Source organism: Apus apus, chromosome 8, assembly GCF_020740795.1.
Source record: "Apus apus isolate bApuApu2 chromosome 8, bApuApu2.pri.cur, whole genome shotgun sequence".
NCBI classification, from domain to species: Eukaryota; Metazoa; Chordata; class Aves; order Apodiformes; family Apodidae; genus Apus; species Apus apus.
The window spans coordinates 22757135-22775831 of NC_067289.1; the positions used below are offsets into that span (position 1 = coordinate 22757135).

Below are 18697 nucleotides of genomic sequence, written 5' to 3' on the forward strand. Positions count from 1 at the left end.
GAATTTCTTAGGCACATCCAGCAGCTCCCAATGGGACAGTGCAACTGCAAGGTGAGGTGACGTGGCCCTAGAACAGGAGGCTACTCATCACAGAGATGGTTTTGTGTTTGAGAGGACCTGCAACATGCATGCTTTGAATAATAAACTTCTTGTTATGAATGCTTCCCATTCATCTGGACTTGTTTAACAAATTGCCAAAGACAGTATTAGCCAGATATGCAGATGTAGAACTGTTCTAATGTCTAACTTGGTGTTTGCAGAGTCAACATGAAGAGCTAAAGAAGCAACATGCTGACCTTGAGGAAGATCACAGAAAACAAGGAGAGGAATTTAGCAGAACGTTCAATGATCACAAGGAGCGATACTTGCAACTGCAGCAGGAAAAGGAGCAGGAGATCTCTAAGCTGAAGGGTATGTGCAACCTGTATTTGGCTGCCCACATTAAAATGTGTATTTGGCACTGTTTTCTGTGATGTGAGACAGAAAGGCATTGTCTCTCTTCTCACTAACAGGTCATTCATGCATCTTATGCCTTCTGATAAGTTACGTTTTATGGATGATTTTCTGTGGCCTCTTTCTGAAATCTATTAATGTGTGTACTTTGTGTTCCTATTAGGGATTAGATTAGGAAAATAGTAAGAAACAGCACTTAGAAGTCCATTGTGTTAGTGGCTGGTTTATCCAATCTTTCCATTTTAGTTCTAAGACTTGTATAAACTTGCAAGAATTTATTTGTCTCTGTTCTTTTTTGTAAATCAAAGGAATCTAAGCATGTTTGCCACTTCTGTCAGAGATTTAATTGTGCCTCTTTATGAAGTGACTTTATATACATTTTAGACCTCACTTTCTCTGTATGTATCAGCTTCTCTGAAACACATTGCACCTGTATTCTTGGATGATGAAGTATTCATTTTTCACTCTTGGCATCCAGTTTCCTATTACGGAGATTGTTTGCAGTCTGCAGACCTCTTAAATCCTAATTACACAATTGCATAGAAGAAAAGGAGGGGGCTCCCCCCACCGAGGGCTTTCAGCTGCTTTCTGCCATGTGTCAGTAACACATGAGTTAGTTTTGGAGCTGTCTGCAGTTCTGTCTGCACAGTGTTTTGCAGGCAGGGGCTGTGTTGATTAGTTTTGCCTTGGCACCACACCAATGAAGTCATACAGCTCTTGGGCTGAGCTGGATTGCAGCCTTAGCAACTTGGAGTGTGGGAAGAGCCTGCCTGTGTCTGCTTGCATCATGTAAGAAGTGAGAAGAGAAGGCCCTCTCCCTGGTCCCAGAACAGAAAGCTTTTTAAAGCTGCTGGCCCTCTGGGCACCTCTTCCAAAAAAATAGTTTAGTCCTATGATAAAAAATTCTCACTCCCCAGATGCAATGTGGCGGGAGAGGGGAGGGTAGCTTCCTCTCTGTATTTTAAAGATTCAGATTACCAGAATGAACTTTGCCATCTGCAGTCCCCAGCATCAACAATGATGCACAATTCCAGTTGCAGTCTGGGTGTGCCAATAGAAAGTTTAACCAAATTTTACAATTTTTTGCTTGAAAATGTAAGGCTTTTTTACAGGGCTGGCGAGAGGTGTAAAACAGCCAGACAGTAATTCTGATCTATTTTTACTGTATCCATTGTGTAGGATTTTATGTAGTTTGTCTTATAGTTTTAATTTTGGTGCTTAATCTAGTACTCTAAATCTGACAGGGTTTAAATTCTATATGTATTTTCTTTTAACCAGAATCCCTGTATAACTTACGGGAGGAGAACAGACAGTTGAGAAAAGCTCACCAAGACATTCACACCCAGCTACAAGATGTCAAGGTAGGCTTTGCTTTGAGTAGAACTTTCAAGACCATTTGGAAAAGTAAAAAATTTTCCCAAGTTTTAACAAGCCAGAGGTGGCCTAAACTGAAGAATGGTAGTTGCTGTTAGGGGCAAAAAGGGGAGAAATGTGGCTGAACTGCATTTCTAGTCCTTTCCTGGTTGCATTGTGGGTATGTGCTTATTTGAAAAAAAAAAAACAAACAAAACCAACAACAAACAAAAACACAAAAGAATTGGAAGAGAAGTATTTAGCATAGAAATTGGAAAATTGACTTTGCACGTTAAGAATTGTGCTTTGGCAAACGAAGTTCATGAAAAACAGTCACTGGCATCTCCTCCAACTTTTAGCTGTATTTTAGTTACACAGATTCTGGCCTCCAGAATTTTCTTTCCTGGTGTGCTTGCATGTTTAATTCTCATTCCATGGTAAATAAATGCTGTCATTCCAACTCAGGATTTTCTTTTCGAAGTAAATCTAATTATCTTCCTAGTTCAAAATCCCCCAGGCAACCTCATTTACCTTTAGAATGAACTTTTTGTGAAACATGTCATGTTCTTCTTTTTATGTAGCAACAGCATAAGAATTTACTCTCCCAACACAACCAGCTTGTAGTGACTTTGGAAGACCACAAGAGTGCACTAGCAGCTGCACAGGTCAGAAAGGAAAGCAGCTTCTAGCTCTACCTTCCTAAAACTTGTTTCTTCTAGTGCAGCTGACTGGAATGGGATGCATGTAGCCTTTGGCATGGGGAATGTGCAGTTGGCACCATGCTGCACACTGCAGGGAAATGCATGAGATCAAGGGCTGCTCTTAACAAGAAGCTGCAACAAATCATAGGGCTGTTGGAAATTAAAAAGCTGTATTACAGATCCAAGGGTGCATGTACTACCAATAAGAACAGTATCTGCTTCCATGAGAGCTGTCAAATACCTTTCTTTCTCTGTCTTTTCTGATAGAACTTCTATTCGTTTAACTTCCCACACTCTGACATTCCCATGTATCATTATAAAGCCCTGGTTTATAAGGTGATACACATCAGTGCAACAGAGGGAGGGTATATGTGGAGGAACCTGAACTCTAGGTGGAGCTCAAAATAGTTAGAAAGAAGCAGCAGCATTACCTTTCTTAAATGTCATTTTCAAGTGAACCACCCCCAAAGCACAGACTTTGCTAGAGCAGTGCAGATGCAGTCAGCTCTGCCAGGCCAAGCTGTGTAGGCCATAGGGAATTGGAGAGCAGGAGTAATGTTGGAGCAGAGAAAGACTACTAGTGAAAGATCAAAGGGGAAGGCAGTGAGGCACAGTGAAATTATATTTATTCCTGACTAGTCTTCTTCATTTAAGTGTTTTCATGGTCCACAAAATCATTAGGAGCACTAAAAGCATTGGGTCTTCCCCCCCCATTTCTGCCTGTCATGCATGTCAATATGTGTAGAAATTGAAAAAATTGGGAAAGACCAGGGAAGTCCCACATAGACTTAAGTATATGAAGAGTCTTAATTTCCACTACTAAAACATGCTGGCAGCTAATTCTAAGCTGTTCTCCCACTGGCCATGTTAGCTACTTGGTATGTATTTGCTAACATCTGAAATTCCACAAGGGCAGATGCAGGGTCTGATTAAAGGTTCACCAAATCCAAAGGGAAGCTGCTTATTCTTCTCCTGGCTCTGATTCAGTTCTTTAATTAGAAAACCTGTGTCACACAAAGCCTTTCTATCTGCAATCATAATGTGCCATTTATCATCTGGAGAACCTTTTCTGCACCAGAAGGGCCTTGCACATTCTTTCAGAACAGAAGGTATTTAGCACCGCTGCACAGTTTCTCCTGCAAACCAGCTCCAGAAAGTTCACAAGGAATTGCTGCTTAGGAACACAGCTCAATAAGCCATCCCTCTATTTCTAAGTGTGTTCTAGACTTTAAATATCAGTAGCCAATACTGCACTAATGAATTTGTGACCTGAATCTTAAAGGCATTGTAATCTTTGTACTTTTCCATAGCTCCAGCAGCCAGACAGGTTCATTATATATATTTTCATAAACCCTGTTTTTCTGCCAGTATTAACACAGTTTAGGCTGTGGCCTGGAATCACAATGTTCAGCTCAGAATGGCTCGTGCAGTGGAAGGGAGCACCTCACTCCTGATCTGGATGTGCTCTGTTTCCATATCCTGATACATTAGTCTCTCTGCACAGGCAGTGAGTGGGGAAAAAAACATCAATCAGAGACCTGTGCATTAGTCTTGCATTAAGTAAATACTATTTTTTTCCACTCAGATTTCCTACTGGACTCTCCAGGGGCTAATCAGGAAAGAGAAGGGTCCCTCTGGAATGACAAGAGTAGTTACTGCACATTCTGCTCTGCTTTTAGGCCTGTCCCATTTATCGGATGCCCTAGGCTTTGGGAGATGCTTCGAGGTGCGTCTGGCTGCGGGGCTGCTGTGCATTGCATCATGTCAATCTGTAGCACTGTGGATCTTGTTTTGTATGAGTATTTTGCATTGTACATCAATGCATCCTGCCTGTCTGCTGTACTATTGATTGCTATGATCCCACAGAACACACCAAGTCACACACAGAGCCACCCAGTGTCAGCTGTAGCCAGTTCTCAACCTGAATTTTCAAAAGGGTTATGGAATGCACCTCTGACTTCAGCATGGGCAGAAGACACGCTCATTGCCTCCGCTGGAGCAACAGAGAAACACTTCTGTGGGGCACCACCTTTTCTATAAGCACCTGGTCAGCTTGTATAAATCTTGTCCATCTCAAAAATTGTTCTTTGTGAGATGGTCTTCCCTGTACATCTGCTGAGTAGGCAGGTGCACCAACCAGTCTGTCTCCTCACACAGTTTTGGCCTTTACAAAGTTAAAAAGCAAATAAAATTACAACATTTTACTGTTACATTTCCGGAATACTTTAGAAATTTACATATTTCCTTTTCTTCCCTTTTTTCGTGTTCTTCACCAAAGGTGTGCTATTACTGTGACTCTCTTTGCCTCAGTTCTGTACATCAGCTGTTGTCTTGTGTGACACCCATCTAAATGTGGAGGTTTTGGCATTTTCATGATGGGTGTATGTACTTTGAACCTCCTGTTTCTGAAATAACTGCATTTCTTTCTACCAGTAAAGGAGAAGTTGGGGTGCTCTCAGTTTCCCTCACTTTAGTCTGCCAACACAACTGCATCGTCCCCTTCTGATAATTCTCCTGCTTGGCATGAACAAAACAAATCCTAGTCTCTGAGAGATTTTTCTGATACACTCTGCATGCATGTGCACTGTGGCTGAGAAGATTGTCATGAGTCCATGTTATTTAGCACGTGGAAACAACTGATTTGAAAAGCTCTCGTCCCTTCTCCTCCCTGATACTTGCTCTGATGGGAATATCAAGTCTCTACCATATGACTTTCCAGCCTGTTCACTCCGAGGTGACTATATTTATTAAGAAATCACTTTGGACACACTGTAATTAATGTGTTGACTTTAGTCCCAGGTGGAGGAGTACAGGCAGCTGAAGGACACACTCAACAAAATGCCAAGTTTCCGCCAGCCTGAGAAGTTAGAGCGACCAGATGAGCAACCAGAGGTGCAAGCCCCACCTCCCCACAGTGACCTCCCTGTGCCCCACGAAGCTGTGGCTGAAGAGCACAAGGAGGTACAAAGTCCTGACCAGCTACAGGCTCCATAGGGAATGGTTGTTGTTCAGCAAAATACTATGTGCTTAACTTCCTTTAGAAGCTGTGTTTAATTTGCACATCAGGTCGTGAGTAAAGTAGTAAGGGACAGTTTAATTTAATGGTAGTTGAAAATTATATCAATTGTGACCTTTTCTTCTGTAATTGTAAATGCATTTAAAACTGACTTATGGTAGCTGTTTTAAGAAGTTAGTAAAAAACTTGATTTTTTAATAAGTGGCCTTTAAAATTTTAGATACCTCATGTGTTACAGAAACAAACTTTAACAAGTTCAGAAGAAACTGTCTTTTCACAGATTTTATGAAGTTTCAGTGGCACACTTGAAGTCAGTGTTCATAGTATTGGCCCACTCTCTGATCCTCAAAAAAGAAATAAAGTTGTGGGTAAAGTCTAGCAAGTTATAGTATCAGCTGTGGTTTTGTTTTACAAGAGTTCTTGGCCAGCAGAACCTGCAGGAAATAAAAATACAAAGCTTCCTTTGTAGATAGAGAATGGCAATAGGTTTGTTCCACTTCAGATAAAATGTGGTTTAACCTGCTTGGATGCACTTGTGCAACACCTGGTGCAGCTGTGCAGGGCTGAGAATTGGGCATTGAGGGGCTGCTTGTTCCAAAGGAGGCCTTTGGCTCTCCTGCCCACCACTACTGCCAGCCTGGAATAAAAGCATCCATGTCTGGTCCTTGGCTCTCTTGAAAATATGAAATCCATAACATCTTGTGCACACATAATCTTCTGTACGTTTTGCAGAATGAGCAGCCAAATGAGAAAGAAATAATGACCCAGGAAAAAGATGATAGAGCTGAGCCTTTTCATCTGCAGAGAAGGGCTGAGGAAGGCCAGCATGCCAGGGAGCTAAATATTCAGGAGCAACAAGAAGCTGGAGAGGATGAAGAGCAACGTGTAGATCAAGTTGAAGAAGAACGCAAAAAAGAACTTGAAGAGGAAGAAATGGAGCAGGCAGGTCAGCCTGAGCACTTGGAGGAGGAGCAGGATCAAGTTCCAGAAGAGCATGAGTGGAAAAAACAGGAACAGAAAGAAGAAGAAACCAACATGTTGGGTGATCAGCTTCATTCTGAGGTATGGAGCCATTTGCTGTTTAATTAGAGGCATTTTCTCATTCTTATGATTCCTAAGTTGCACTCCTCTATTTCTAGGGAAAATCAGTGTCATAGTTCTAGAAAGCTTGGGATTCAGAGCACTCACTGGTTTTTAGATAAAATTGTCAGATTTATAGAAAATTTGGGATTCAAAGCACTTGGATGCATAGGATTCATGCTCAGCTTCAGCACACACATACTGCAGTGCTTGCCAAATGCAGCTTAATGAACGTTAATTCTGCTGAGAAAAAGGAACAGATGGAAAAAAGGGCAGTCTGGTTGAATCCCATCTCCTGCGTGAAATTTGAGGCTGCTGGTACCTGATCTGAAGAGAGTTGGTGAGAATGAGATTTATCTTCCAGGCCTTGTTGGAGACCTGTCCTGCCTTACTAATTTGGTGCATCTTAGCAAATGGCAGTGGGATTCCTTGTCAGGTGTACCTACCTCTGCAAGCACACTGCCATCTAAATGGTCACTGTCACTTGATGGGAAGTTTTAACTTCAAGATTAGCATGATTTTTAGCTTCAAGATGAGCACGACTAAAATAGTCAGGGGAAACCAGCATGCAGCAATTGCAGGTCTTGCTCTGTGCAGCTCTAAATAGAACCAGCAAACCCTGGGTTTACATTTTCCACTGGAGATCCAATCCAGAATGTGTTTTAGTGATCCCACCTTAGGCTCTGTAAACACACACTCTCCCAGCAGGTTGTTGTTATAACCAGTATGATGAGGAGCCATTGTCAAAGAGGTGCAGTGGATTAAAACAGCAGCAATAGGTTAAGCTGTGAAACTGGAGTTTAAGTTACTACTGGCTGCAAAAAGTGTGCAGTGTCTCATTTAAAGCACTCAAATAGCCCCTATTGTTAAATCCTGACCAGTTAAATCAATGGAAGGATATTTACTGTCTTAATTGTCAGCCATCAAAACTGGCTTGGACTGGTAATATGTTGAGGGGTTATTATTATTGATGTGTAAGAAAAGCAGGGCTTCCCCAGCCCTTTACCTCCTCTTCCTTCCTCATGTCCTTCACAGGCACCCCTTTTGTGTTCAAAAAGGTAATTAAACTTGAAGCAGAGGCAAGAAAACTTAAAATAAATTTGCTGTAATTCTGCCTATTGTGTGCAGCAGCAGCAGAATTATCCCTGGTGTCCCAGGTCTCTCTATGTGCTTGTTTCTGGTCATGATGATTCATCTACAGCTAACATTTCTTTGACAGATCACATCAACAAAAGCTGCAGCAAAAAGACACAAGCCAGTCTATGAACGGCAGCTGGAGCAGCAACATCTTGCAGCCCAAAGAGCAGATCAAGCCCATCAACTGCCAGAGCATCAGGCCTCACTGCAGCAGCAGAGGCTGCGGGAACAGCTCCTAGGGCAGCAGCAGCTTCGAGAAAAAGAGCTTCAGCTGCAGAAGCAGGAAGAACAAGAAGAAAAACTCTATAAAAACCAGCTCAGGTTAAATTCTTTTTACACAAGTTTGTCATCTGTGCTCTGGGTTTTATGGCTGCCACCTTTGAAAACAGGGTGGTTTAAGGCTGTAAATATGAACTGCCTAGGAACCAGTGAGCCTTATCTTCTTTCCAAGGATAAATCTGATTGCTGTTCTAAGGGGGTTTTTCTTCCCTTTTTTTAATTTTTTCTCCTTTTACTATGGAAGCCTCTGAAGTCTGGAGCAGGAAGTGCACATTGCCACGTGCATCCTTGGAGAAGCTTAGGAGCCTCTGGCATACAATGCCCCTGCTCTTAAAGCTTGCTTTAAATTAGTCATTGTTTTCTGCTAAGCAGTAATTACTATCATGTAGTACTGAGGAGCTCCAGTATAAGATCTGCGTTCAGGTACCTAGGCTGAAATTCCTCTTAAATGTGAGATGCTGTTTTTATGTAATTCCATGAGGATTTTCTGGACAAGAGTAATTAGTGTTATTTGCATTGCAGAGGCAAAAGCATGATTTCAGGGGACACAGACACCTTGTTATTTTCATAAAGTTACTGTGCTTTCATTTATATTAATGATATTATAGCTTCTAGATGCTTTTTAACCTCCTTTTCATATTTCTTTATGCTTCTGCTAGTTTAAAATCATTGGTGACAAATTTTTGGCATGTAGAATCTTAAGTCCATTGAATTTTCTTTGCTGAAACATTGACACATTAATAATTAACTCGACCTGTGTTCTGGAAGGATTTTGTATGAGAAAGCCTTCCATAAATTGATAGTCAAAATATTCAGTCCTATGAGAACAACCACACAAATAAACCCCTTTCAAGATGAAAGCTAAACCTGCTTATTCAACAAAATAACTGATCCATGTAGTCTGTGTTTAAGACCCTTTATCTGAGAAGTTCTTTCCTTCCAGTTCATGGTGTTTGTGCTTTGGTTATGGAATATACTACCTTAGGAGTTTTGAAAATACAAGGCAGATCCCATTGATGTATAGAGAAATAAAACCACAGAAGTTAGGATAGTAGGACAAGAAAGACTTTGTTCTATAAAGTGCATTTCAGGAAAGGTTATACAAGAAAGTACTAGGTCATAGGAATTTAAACTGGATTCCATTCTGCCAAGAGCTAGGAGAGGCAGAGATGCAGTAGGATGTTGGGCTTTTTTTATTTACTAGAGCAGAAACACTTTTTGAAACTGAAATTATGTATTTTAATTTTTTCAGCCATCAGGCTCATTACGATAACATGGACCATGATATTGTACAAGGGGAAGAAGAGCAAGGTATTCAGGAAGAGGAAGGAGGTAAGATAAATTTCTGTCCCTGTCACATTCACAGGTTGCCCATGTACTGTTTTGCATGCAAGATTTTAATACTAAATTCATATCCAGTTTGGATGCAAGTGAAATACAAGCTCACAATTTAAAGCTAGAAGCTCAGATAACACTGGCTGAAGTGACTGACTGAAATACAGGTATTATTACTAAGATCATATTCATGTTCCTGAAAGGAAGTGTGTCCTTTGGATTGAGCTACTAGGATAAGGCTTTTGTGGATCACATTCCTAGTTCTGCCTGTGGGTCTGTTTGATCTTTTCAAATCACGTAATCTTTCAGTGTTGGTTTCTTCCCAGCAGTAGAACAGTTCTGTGGGCATTATCTGGTTAGCTCATGAGGTGAAGGCTGCCTAGAAACTGCTGTAATACAGTGACAATATCAAAACTTTGTCAGGTTATGAACGTGACAACCAGCACCAGGATGAAGGTGAAGAGGATGATCAAAATCATGCAAATGAGCAGCAGGAACCAGAACATCAGGGGGAAGACCAGCAGGCTGATGAATTGGTGAGTATGAATGAAGAGGGCACAGACTGCAGTCATTACTGAAGTGAAACCCCAGAATCTCATCTAACATAATTGCACATTACAGAAATCAGCTGAACCAGAGGTCTGCTAGGAAAACAAGTCTGACAGTTTAAAACTACATCTAAGATCAGTTTAATGTTGTCCTTACTGATTTGGGAAGAAATCCAAAAAAGTTTCCTTGTTGGAAGGAAGTTGCTTTTCACATCTTTTTTAGGCTTTAGGCAGAATAAAATATTCAGACTTAGCTGGGCCTGGAACAGGAAAACTTGGATTAAAAAAGTAGCAGGAGGAACTCATTGGTGGTCAGTTAAAAACAGTGGTAATGGTATTTTTCATAGTTAAGAGTCAACTCAGTAGCCACTGAAATCAGCTGGAATCAGTACAGAGCATGAGATCCTGAGTCAGGACAAAGCTCAGCAGTGAGCACAGCCCTGGTAACCACTGCACAGAGATCTGGATGCACATTGTCCTGTGCCTTCCCCCAAGGTCCATCTTAGCTGATGGTATGGAACATCACACATCCATAACATCTTGCCTTCAGCAAATCGAGTTTTATAGTGAATATTTCTAAGGAGTCTTTAACTTGTCAGCCATCAAGTTACCAGAAATGTTTTTACTGAATGATAAGCAGAAAGGGAATGCTTGTTTTCTGAATGGCAACGTATGATGAAAAGTGAGTGCTGTTTCTTTTGTTTTATTATAAACATAGACAAGGCCAATACTGCAGGACAGACAGATACTGGAAGATCACAACAGCTCTTTTGAGCCATGGGCATTTCAACTCTTAACCTTTTTTCACCTGGTTCTGTCAGGCACTGTCAGTTGTCAGATTGTCAGTAAACAAAACAGTTGAACAGCCTATGTGAAAAAAGTCCTCAGATTCAGCCTGGGTTTTAACAGATACTGCAGCTCTCTGTGTCAGTGCTGAAGTACTTTTTCTTTCAGGACCTGACACTTCTGTATTGGCCAGGCTTTGATGTAGGGTCCCTTAGTGCCTGTAGAGAGTTCCCAGCTGGATTTCAGTGGATATGAAGTTGGCTCTAACACAGGTCACACTAGGGTGGCTTTCCAGTGAAATGGAATTTGACTGTGAGATAAAATTATTTCTAACATTCACTTCTAAAAATTACAGAAGGCTGCCATGGAAGATGTGAATCCTGCTGATGACCCCAACAATCAGGGAGAAGATGAATTTGAGGAAGCCGAGCAAGAGAGAGAAGAAAATCTACCAGATGAAAATGAGAAGCACAAGCAGACCAGTCAGAAACAAGGACATCCAGGAATGGAAGAGCACCTAGTGGTCAGTAAAGGCGAAGGAAGCAACTATAGGTCCTCCTTAAGGACAGTATAGGGTAGCTTGGTGAGAGAACACTGAGTTCTAAAGATCTCTTTTGAACCATCTACGACATCTGCAGGTCACAGTGTGACTTGCTCCTGGTGTGTCTGTCATCACTGGCTCCACTCAGTGAGGTCCTGTAGTCTCTCAGTCCAGGGGCCCTGTATTTACCTTCACAGAAACCCCTCCAAGAACAGTCTCCCTGTCCATACAGTCTTCAGATCTTTCTGTGGCCATACCAAGGAACACTGCACGTTTCAACCTTGTTTAAGCTGTGAACTCCTCTAGGCAGAAAGAGCTTGTATTTTCGTGGCACGAGTCTGTAGTGGTGTGAATGTGTCACTGTCTTCTTGCTAAGTATAGAAAGTCTGGCTTTGTTCTTTGAAGGGATTTTTATTATTATCATTCTGCTGTCTCCTTTTTTAATTTAGGGCAGTTCTAAATCATGTAGCTGGGCTATCATCAAAGCTAATGAACACGCTACAACTTCATTTGCTATTATTGTTGTTACTTTAGCTTTACATAAAGTTTTAGTTCCAGAACAAGAACCTTTGGTTTTCTGAAGTTAATAGGCAGGCACAGGGAGCTAAGTTTTGATATGATCTTTCTGCAGATGGCAGGAAATCCTGACCAGCAGGAGGATAATGTGGATGAACAATATCAGGAAGAAGGAGAAGAGGAGGTAAGAAAGCAGACAAAAGGCCTTTGTGGACTCAGGTAGCACAGCACATCTTCAGTAACATTTAATATCCTTTTGTAACTGCAAAATGATCCCAAATCTGTTTGTCTGACTTTATGAAAGGTAGGAAGTCTTTGCCATTACTTTGCTCTCTACTTCTGGACACACTTAATGCTGCTCGTGCTTATATGCTGCAATCCACTGGTCTTCCATGCAGCACAGCATTAATTGTGCAATAAATGAAAAGATTAAGTGATGCACAACAGAAGGAAAAATTCCTGAAAACCTCAAGCCCTCTGAAGGTCACAGAAAACCTCATTAACTTTGCATCTCTAATCAGCTACTGCTGTTCTGAGCAAACTGCTTGCTTGGCCAGTTACACTCTTTAGCTCCAGCTTTGATTTATCTGTGCTCATCCTCAGCAATCCAAGTTGTGTAAACCCCTGCTGGTCCTGGAGTCAGTCAGGAAGCTGTTAGCACATTGCTTTGAACTGGAGAGAAAAGGAAGGGAGGGGGCTTTGTTCTTTGGATGTCAAATGGCATGCTCCTTCTGCATGCACTGGCACAGGCTGCCCTGCAGTTCTTTCATACATCCCTAATCAATTGCTGTTTTCTACTCCATACATAATGATTTACCAAAAGCAATAGAAACAGCTCCTCATTACTCCCTTATGGGAAACACTTTGTCTAAATTACCTGGTATGCACTTAGAATTCTCCAGTTCTAAATAAGGTTCCTTAAATCAAGCCATGTCATTAGGAACTGGGAATAGTTAGGCTTTGGCAACTATTCTTTGGCTTACAGGAAGCAATTTAATACATTTCACAAAGAGCTGTAACCAGTGTGTTACTGGAAACAGGGAAGTGAGCAGTGATTGAACGAGCAGTCAAGAATCATAGAATCACTAAGGTTGGAAGTGACCTTAAAGATCATCAAGCTCCAACCCCCATGCCATGAGCAGGAAACCCCACCACTAGACCAGGTTGCACAAAACCTCATCCAACCTGGCCTTAAAAACCTCCAGGGATTGGGCATCAACAACATCCCTGGGCAACCCATTCCAGCTCTTCACCACCCTTATAGTGAAGAATTTCTTCCTCATATCTAACCTAAATCTCCCCTCTCTCAGTTTAAAACCATTACCCCTTGTCCTGCCACTGTCTTCTCTGATGAAAAGCCCCTCCCCCAGCTTTCCTGTAGCCCCTTTCAAGTACTGGAAGGTGCTATAAGGTCAATTGCAGTTGAAAGTTAAATGTGCTCTCACAGGAAGTGAGTTGCCTGATTGTCAGGTGGTTGGGGTTTTTTTCCTCCTTTAACCTCTCTGTGCCCCCTCCTTCCTTTCTTTTGGATCTTTATTCTGTAAAAGCCTAGCTGTAAAAAACATGTACTTTTAGGCCACAGGCTACTTTTTTAAAGGAAATAAAAATGTAGAGATCATCTCTGTGCTTTGTAGATCCAGGAAGATCTGACTGAAGAGAAGAAACGAGAACTGGAACGCAACCCTGAAGAGCCATATGGTGAAAATGAGGACAATGTAAGTCCTGGTGAACCCACAGACCCTGTGACATGATTAAACACCTGGCAGAGGTGCCCTCATGGCACAGTGACGTGTTATAATCATTGCTGTAGATCATAGACCTTAACATTTCACACTGTCCCAACTTCCTTTTGCTCATCCTTCCACCCCCACATCCCTTCTTGCTGCCTGGAGGCCTTTGGAAATCTCCTGTCTCTGTCCATCAGCTCTAACAGCTCCAGCTGAGTCATTTTTCCTAAATGTATCTCATTGCCCCAAAATAAACTATAAGGAAACTGGCAGTTGCTCTAAATCTGTTGTTGCCTTCCTTTCAATCAGGCAGATGAAAAGAATAATGGAGGGGCAGACCAAGAGCAAGAAATGCAAGAAGAGAACAACCAGAAAGAAGTTCATGAAGAAAATTACGAGGAGGAAGAGGAGGAGGAAGAGGAAGGCAGAGGTGTTGCAGCAAAAACTCGGAGACGAGGGGAAATGTAATCCTTTTTGGGTTTTTTTTACAGCACACAAATTCCTGGTTTCTTGGTTGTTTTTTTTTTTAAAAAAAAAAAAAGCCCAACTTTTTTAGGATATTTAATTTCCAAAAAAGTTTGTGTTTTACACTTTTTACTTTTCTATTAGATGCTCTCATGCGTTTATATGACTACGGTATTTTGATACTCTAGATTAGGATTTCTTTTCTATTAAAGCTGTACATAAACAGACATTATCCAGGTTTAATTTCTCATAATTCTGGGCATGTTTTATAAAGGCCATCTTGGAATCCACTTTCACCTTGTCCGAGTCTGTCAGATGTTTGGTCTAATTTCAGATACATTCAACACCAGAGGGAATATCTAGTGCCTAAACCCAGCCAGCATTAGTCACTCCAGCTCTTGTCTTCCTTGACACATGTGACTGGTGACTGGCCACACTGCCCCTCTGAGCCACCATTTGTGGTGCTCGTAGAGCCCCAGGGGCGGTTGAACTCGTTACAATCTAAAGAGATTGTTCCAATCCTTGAGGATAACATGGCACATGCCTAACTCTTTGCAGGACCAGGCCTTTTACAGGTCTGGAACAGTTATAAAATATGCAAGTTTTACAAGCCTTCAAAATGCAGCCAGGTTGGCAGCTGTTGATTTTTGCAGCTGTTTCTATACAGATAAGTTATGCATTTATGCAAATGAGCATACCTGGGTACTTCAGCTCCATACACTACATAGCAGGGAATGCAGATGGGGATGTGCTGAGATGCGAGCTAGAAACCAATTTAGACTTGAAGATCCATTATGCCAACTGAAAACACTACAGCTGTCACGTGAGTGAAGAGGTACAGAAGGAGCTATTTTGCTGTCCTTGTTAATATATGCAATGTTTGACCAGAGAACTATAATTACATCACCTCAGTGACAGGCTTTCTGGAGACTAGAGAGGGTTAAGGCATCTTAACCAAGTTGACATGATTGGTGCAAGATGTTGAACTAAGGCCTTTACCTTCTTTTACTTATTTATTTTTCAGTCTATGCTGGAAGGATTTCTGTGTCCCCTAGGGTGAAAAAAATCAGACTAGAGACAAATGCCTCAGAAGTTTTTTTGAACAGCAGACATCTCTAGCACTGCATGTTGAAATGTAAGGGGTGGGGAGGGAGGGGGGAAATGACACAAAAACGGTGCCTTGGTGGCTACTATGAACATAACCACAGTGCATGAGTATATACAATATTTGTATTGGTACAGACCCTCCTTATTTAATGTGTTAAAAGGAGAATGGGAATCTGGATTTCCCAGGCTAAGCCCCATTGCTGGAAATGAGGCATACAGTAGCTCCCCATGAAAGTGTGTTAATATATAAAAGGAGAGGGTTTGGGATTTTTCCCTTTTTAATAATGATGCCTAGCAATGTTTTTAGTTTAATTTTTTTATATGAATGTAATTTAATTCATTTTTCTACTAACTCAGTTGCATTGTTTTATAGTTGGTTACCATTCTTTGCAATTTTCCTAAATATTCCAGACAGTGCTTATGTTTCATAGGAATATTTTTGTCAGTATTTTGGGTTTTCTAGTTACCATAAATCAGATTTATGTATAAAAAAAAGTTTACATGATACTGTAAAATGTATAATATGTACATAATCTTTAAAATACAATTATTTTGGTAAATTGGCCTGTATTTTTAATGTCACAGTTGCAATATTTAATTATTTGAGGCATAATAGAACTTGACTGCAGTCAATAAACTAGGCTATAGTTACTGATCTTTCATGAGTGTGATGGTTTGTTTTCCCTTCCCTAATGAGGTGTTCATACTCAACAGAGCATGGTAGAGACTGGGAGGGAAAGGGGGAAGCTGGGAGCCACGGTGGCATTTTCAGGGAAGTGGAGACTTCACTGTGGAAGTGCAGCTCAGAATGCAAAGGGCTCCAGCTTTTCAGTCTCTCTCACACTTTACAATGAGCTTTACACTTCAGGAGTTCCTGTTAATGGTGCAGCATTGCCTGTGGAGAATGTGGGCTGCCACACTTGGATTGTGTGTGGCTGCCACACTTGGAGTGCAGTGAGAGCCAGTTCCAAAACCACCTGCAGGTACAAGGTACCTGCCAGCACATCTTTGCACCAGAAGAAGCTGCCCCTCCTGCTGCTGCTGGGCCCTGCTGCCCCCACTCCCCTTAGGCACAGACTCTGTTTATTGAGCTGCTTTGGTGATTCTCTTATTCACTGCCAGGGTGGGGGGCTTCACTTTGCTAACCTGTGGCTCCAGCAAGAGTCCAGAGAGACAACAAAACTCCACCCAGAATGAGAAGCTGCAGAATAAGGGCTCCTATTGTGTGTGGTACAAGCCAGGATTCATAGCAGATGCAATATTCACTTCACCAAGCATAACAAGTGCACATCTGATGTGAACAGGCCAAGAAAGTCCTAATGGAAGCCCACTCCATCCTTCACCAGGGGCCTATTCCCTTCAGGCAGGAGTTCCTTGACTGAAGATCGAGTGAGCCCTGTGGCTTGCCTGACAGCAGCAGTGTGCAGTGTGTAACGTGCCCCAGCCACCACTCTACCCACCACTGGGGGAGCTTTCCCACGACTCCCTGGCCAACATTGCTCCCTGCCAGGGTCTTGGAGCTCAGGTTGGCATGACTCAAAACACTATTCCCTGGTTCTTCTGCTATCTTTTTGCTAAGGCTACAGGCAAACCACACAAGACCTTGCACACTGCCTACTCTGTAGCTGCTCACCCTGAAACGATTCTGAGCTCTTTGCCTGACACAGGTCATTTAGTGCCAGACCCTGTGGTTCCACTTGATAGATGAACTGGTGGTGGGAAGGGGGACCCACATGGCTGACCCTCACTGCCATGGGATGTCTTCTGGGATACAGGGAATGCTGAATGCTTTGCCAAATTAAGAAGTATAATATGGATGTGATCTAAAAATAAACGGGGTGGCTCCAGCTTTGTGGGCACACAGGATGGATGGCAGAGGGAAAGGCTCTGGGTGTTTTACTGCTCACAGAGCGTGGCTGCCAACATGACACTGCAGCAGGGACCAGTGAGAGACCCACAGCAACAGAGTGAAAGTACAAATTCAAAGGGAAAAGTTCCATCACTTCTGGATTTGGCAGCAGCACGACAGCTGTTGGCATGCTGTGACCAGGTCCAGGATCCACTGATCAGAGGACTGGAAACCATTCAGGGAACAGGGCGAGAGCGAGGGGAAAACATGGCTCGTAGAAAGAAAGTTCATGCTGCAATCAGCTCAGGAAAGAAGTGTCAGGGTGACTGGGTGGGAGAACACAGAGAGGCAGCCAATAGGAGAGCCTGGAGTCCTCAGCCTCCCAGTGAAAAACAAAAGAAAGACCCACAGTAAAATTCAGGCCAGAAATACAGTGTAAATATTGAGTAATGGGGTTAATTAGTCTTTGCAGCAATTGTTTTAGAGGCTGTGATGAATTCTTGATCACTAGACATCTTTTAAAAGAAAACTTTCTAGTTCAGGCCCAGCTTGGGCATCACAAGAGAAGTCCTACAGCCTACGATAAATGGCAAGTTCAGTCAAGAGGATCACAGTAACATGCTCCAGCCTTAGAAAACAACACAGCAAAAGTCTGTGGAAAAAAATAAAACCCAGTGGAATTAATTCTGTAGGTCAGGAAATCCTCCAGTGAATCAGATACAATATTATGGCTCCACAAGTCACCTCAGTAAAATGACTCCTTGCCCCATTGCCTTTAACAGCTCCACGGACATCAGGGAGTTTGAAACCACTGGCAGGGTGGAAGGCACCACCAGGCAGCACCAGCATGCAAACAGCACACCTCGTGTCCAGCTTTTGTCCAAATCCATTAAATGCCAACCTGCTAACTTAAAGCATGATCTAACCAAGCTGAAAACCAAGTTAGACAGCTCTGCTTTCAAGTAAACATTAGGAAAATCCCTGTGATTAGGAGTGAAACACACGGATACACTTGTCACTGAAGCACAAACTCGTTTCTGACAAGTTTTATCCGCTTTTGCTGCAGGTTTTCATGACAAATAATTGCTAAAAACAACCTTCACTCAGCTTGTCAAGTCTGAGCACGTAAAATCTGTTTACTGTGTGCACAGAACTTCCTAGTGCTACATGCAGGAAATACATTTTTATTATTGCAGCCAAAATAACTGCGGAGTGAAGAGAATGAGAAACCCAAAGCTGCGTATCCAGAGCAAGATAAAAAAGTTGCCTTCAGTGCACCTGACACATCAGCTTTCAAAGAGGTTTCCCTTCCCTGCTGCACTCCTTGCTCTAACAGTTCTTACTGGATCAAATGCAAAATTATTCATTATTTTATCATCATCACCACCTCTAAAGGGAATTTAAAAAAAACAAAAAATTTTGCCGTTTCTCCAAAGAAAGTCTTTTTGAGGTTTTATTAGAAATTCAGCATATTAAAAGGAATTATCAGCTCTGTAACAGTCAGAGATTCAGCCTTTACGTGTTCCTACACGCTGAAATACACAACAGAAAATTCACAGGCACGTTGATGTCAATAACCTTTGATTCCTTGGAACACAATCATTGCACTGTAATAAATACTGTTTCTCAAAGCTTCTTTATCTGCAGATCTCAAGCCATTTTTTAAAAGTGTTAAACCCTATCTTAGAGAGAGGCACAGGAACAAGGCAGGGCAAGCGACTGGGAAAAGGTTTCTGAGAGGAAACCTGAGACCAGATTGGGGATAAGCTTAGCCCTAGAGTCCTGCTGTACCTTCTGATAGAGA

General features: G+C 42.0%; 1 protein-coding gene across 2 annotated transcripts in view; it reads left to right on the forward strand.

Annotated features, from left to right (window-relative positions):
• The window catches only part of GOLIM4 (golgi integral membrane protein 4), a 31797-nt gene extending 16098 nt beyond the window's left edge, over window positions 1-15699 (forward strand). Inside the window, exons 5-16 of one of the 2 annotated variants that reach the window (XM_051626460.1) lie at window positions 261-411; window positions 1732-1814; window positions 2388-2471; window positions 5301-5468; window positions 6256-6585; window positions 7823-8061; window positions 9272-9351; window positions 9778-9890; window positions 11044-11211; window positions 11861-11929; window positions 13380-13460; window positions 13782-15699. In XM_051626460.1, coding sequence (XP_051482420.1) covers window positions 261-411; window positions 1732-1814; window positions 2388-2471; window positions 5301-5468; window positions 6256-6585; window positions 7823-8061; window positions 9272-9351; window positions 9778-9890; window positions 11044-11211; window positions 11861-11929; window positions 13380-13460; window positions 13782-13940 — 1725 coding nt within the window. In that variant the 3' untranslated portion in view covers window positions 13941-15699. The remainder of the gene's footprint in view (window positions 1-260; window positions 412-1731; window positions 1815-2387; window positions 2472-5300; window positions 5469-6255; window positions 6586-7822; window positions 8062-9271; window positions 9352-9777; window positions 9891-11043; window positions 11212-11860; window positions 11930-13379; window positions 13461-13781) is intronic. The other variant, XM_051626461.1, reaches the window with a different exon arrangement.
• Window positions 15700-18697: the final 2998 nt, after the last annotated feature.